The 2,354-nt window shown below is 37.3% G+C and overlaps 1 protein-coding gene across 1 annotated transcript; it reads left to right on the top strand.

Moving 5' to 3' along the window:
* Nucleotides 1-778: 778 nt before the first annotated feature.
* Nucleotides 779-1,669, top strand: LOC123256730 (vomeronasal type-1 receptor 3-like). The gene has a single exon (XM_044685298.1). The coding sequence runs from the start codon at nucleotides 779-781 to the stop codon at nucleotides 1,667-1,669; it is 891 nt and encodes a 296-aa protein (XP_044541233.1).
* Nucleotides 1,670-2,354: the final 685 nt, after the last annotated feature.

The following is a 2,354-nucleotide window of genomic DNA, read 5'->3' as shown; positions in this document are numbered from 1 at the left end:
GATGGAAATGTCACATTTCCCCATTTCAGGACCCATGCAAGTCATAATCCCAAGTGTGGCCTGAAACAGATTAAAATAGAATGAGGAACCATTAAAAAAAATAAATAAAAATAGAATACAACATAGATAGTATTAATTTGTGATTTTCTAAGTAAATTTGAAGCCTGCAGGAGATCTATTATTATTTGAGTTTGTCAACTATCATAGAACAAAAAGATTCCTTCTAACTAATAGTCTATAATTCTTAATAAAGCAGTAAAATGAGAATCTCCATCACTCCTATCATGAAATTGTCTTATACCTCTTTGTTTTTCTTCCTATTCCCCCCTCAAACAATAGGACTGCACAAATGATCCTTGGCCTATGTTTTGGACTGATTTGGGACGTCAGGAACAAGATCTGCAGAACCCAATAAAGAAGAAGTAGTGATCAAAATGAGCAGAATGTCAACTTTTAACTTGCTTTGAGACAGCTGACTTCAACACACACAAACACCAAAATTCCAGCCTTAGAAGAAATCTCCAGTTTCCACATTTAAACTCAGCTCTACCACCTACTCCTCCTATTAGACTGTGTAAGATGAATTGATGAATAAAGGTTTGAGCAAGAAAAGGGCTATGAACTTTCCTCAAAAATTAATATCCATCAACAGAGGCCAAGAAATGGACAGGAGTACTATTTTGAACTTCTCCTATGGACTAGAATACCAAAGAATAACAGCTTTCTTCTATTCGCTCTGGGGTTTCCTACCTAAAGTTTTCTTGTTAAGTCATATAGAATGTTTCCCAAAAACATCAGCCTTGCGATTTTGTTTCTTGCTATGACCACAGTAGGGACTGCAGCAAACTTTTTCCTCTTCACCTTTTATATGTTCCATGCTCTTGCTGGCAACAAGATGAGTTCAATAACCCTTATTTTCACACAGCTAAGCATAGTGAACTTCACTATGCTCCTCAGCAAGGGAATTCCACAAACATTGGAGTATTTGACTTGGAACTATTTCCTGGATGATGTTGGGTGCAAAGTTGTGTTTTACATTCGCAAAGTGAGCCAGGGGCTTTCAATTTCCTTCACTTCTCTCCTATGCATATTCCAAGCTATCCTCATCAGCCCCTCTAATTCCAGATGGGCAGAGTTCAAAGTTAAAATCACACAGCGGACAATCCCCTTTTATTTCTGCTCTTGGATATTTAACCTACTGGTAGAAATTCCTGTCTCAATAAGTGCAAAGGGCCCAACAAATGGTATCAACAGTACAAATACATTCGATTTAGCATATTGTACTTTTGAACACAATATGGATATTTATATGATAATGACCACTTTCAGAAATGCATTTTGCTTGGGGATTACATTCTTGGCCAGTGGTTATATGGTTCTTCTCCTACACAAACACCACCAGCATGTCCAGAACATTCGGAGCACCAACTTCCCACCCAGGAAGCACCCTGAAATCAGAGCCATCCAAATAATCCTTTTATTGACAAGCACATTTGTCATCTTTTATGCAATTGATTCTATTTTAAGTCTTCTTCTCATTTATTTAGACCAAAAGTCCACCTGGATGATATCTACTACTATCTTCCTATCACTATGTTACCCAACCATCAGTCCTTTTCTATTGACACCCAGAGTTCTTAGTTGTACCTGTATTATCTGTGCCAAGTGACATCTCTATTCTCACACTGGCTGCAATTGTGATCATAAAGATATCCATAAAAATTATAAGTTCCATGGCCAAGGGGCTTTAAAAGATTGCATACCCTTTGATACAGCCATACCATTGTTGAGTTTATACCTCAAAGAGATAATAAGGAAAAAGACTTGTGCAAAAATATTTATAGCCACGCTCTTTGTGGTGGCAAAAAAATGGAAAATGAGAGGATGTCCCTCAATTAGGGAATAGCTGAATACATTGTGGTATCTGTTGGTGATGGAATACTATCGTGCTGAAAGGAATGGTGAACTAAATTCCATGTGAACTGGAAAGACCTCCAGGAATTGATGCAGAGTGAAAGGAACAGAACTAGGAGAACATTATACACAGAGACTAATATATGTAGCACAATTGAACATAATGGACTTCTCTACTAGCAGAAATGCAATAACTCAGGACAATCCAGAGGAACTTATGAGAAAGAATGCTATCCACATCCAGAGAAAGAACTATGGGTGGAGAAATGCAGAAGAGAAACATATGATTAATTACGTGATTCAATGGGGATATGATTAGGTATGTTGATATTTAATGATCACTCTATTGCAAATATTAAAATGATATGGAAATAGGTTTTGAACAATGATACATGTAAAACCCAGTGGAATTGCTCATCAGCTCCAGGAGGGGAGAGGGA

This window comes from Gracilinanus agilis, chromosome 1 (genome assembly GCF_016433145.1).
Source record: "Gracilinanus agilis isolate LMUSP501 chromosome 1, AgileGrace, whole genome shotgun sequence".
In the NCBI taxonomy this organism is placed as follows: Eukaryota; Metazoa; Chordata; class Mammalia; order Didelphimorphia; family Didelphidae; genus Gracilinanus; species Gracilinanus agilis.
The sequence above is the reverse complement of the archived record's forward strand: the minus strand, read 5'-3'. Positions and strand labels throughout refer to the sequence as shown.

Excerpts from the sequence above, each read along its gene's own strand:
- LOC123256730 (XM_044685298.1), top strand. The coding sequence starts at position 779 with ATGTTTCCCAAAAACATCAGCCTTGCGATTTTGTTTCTTGCTATGACC.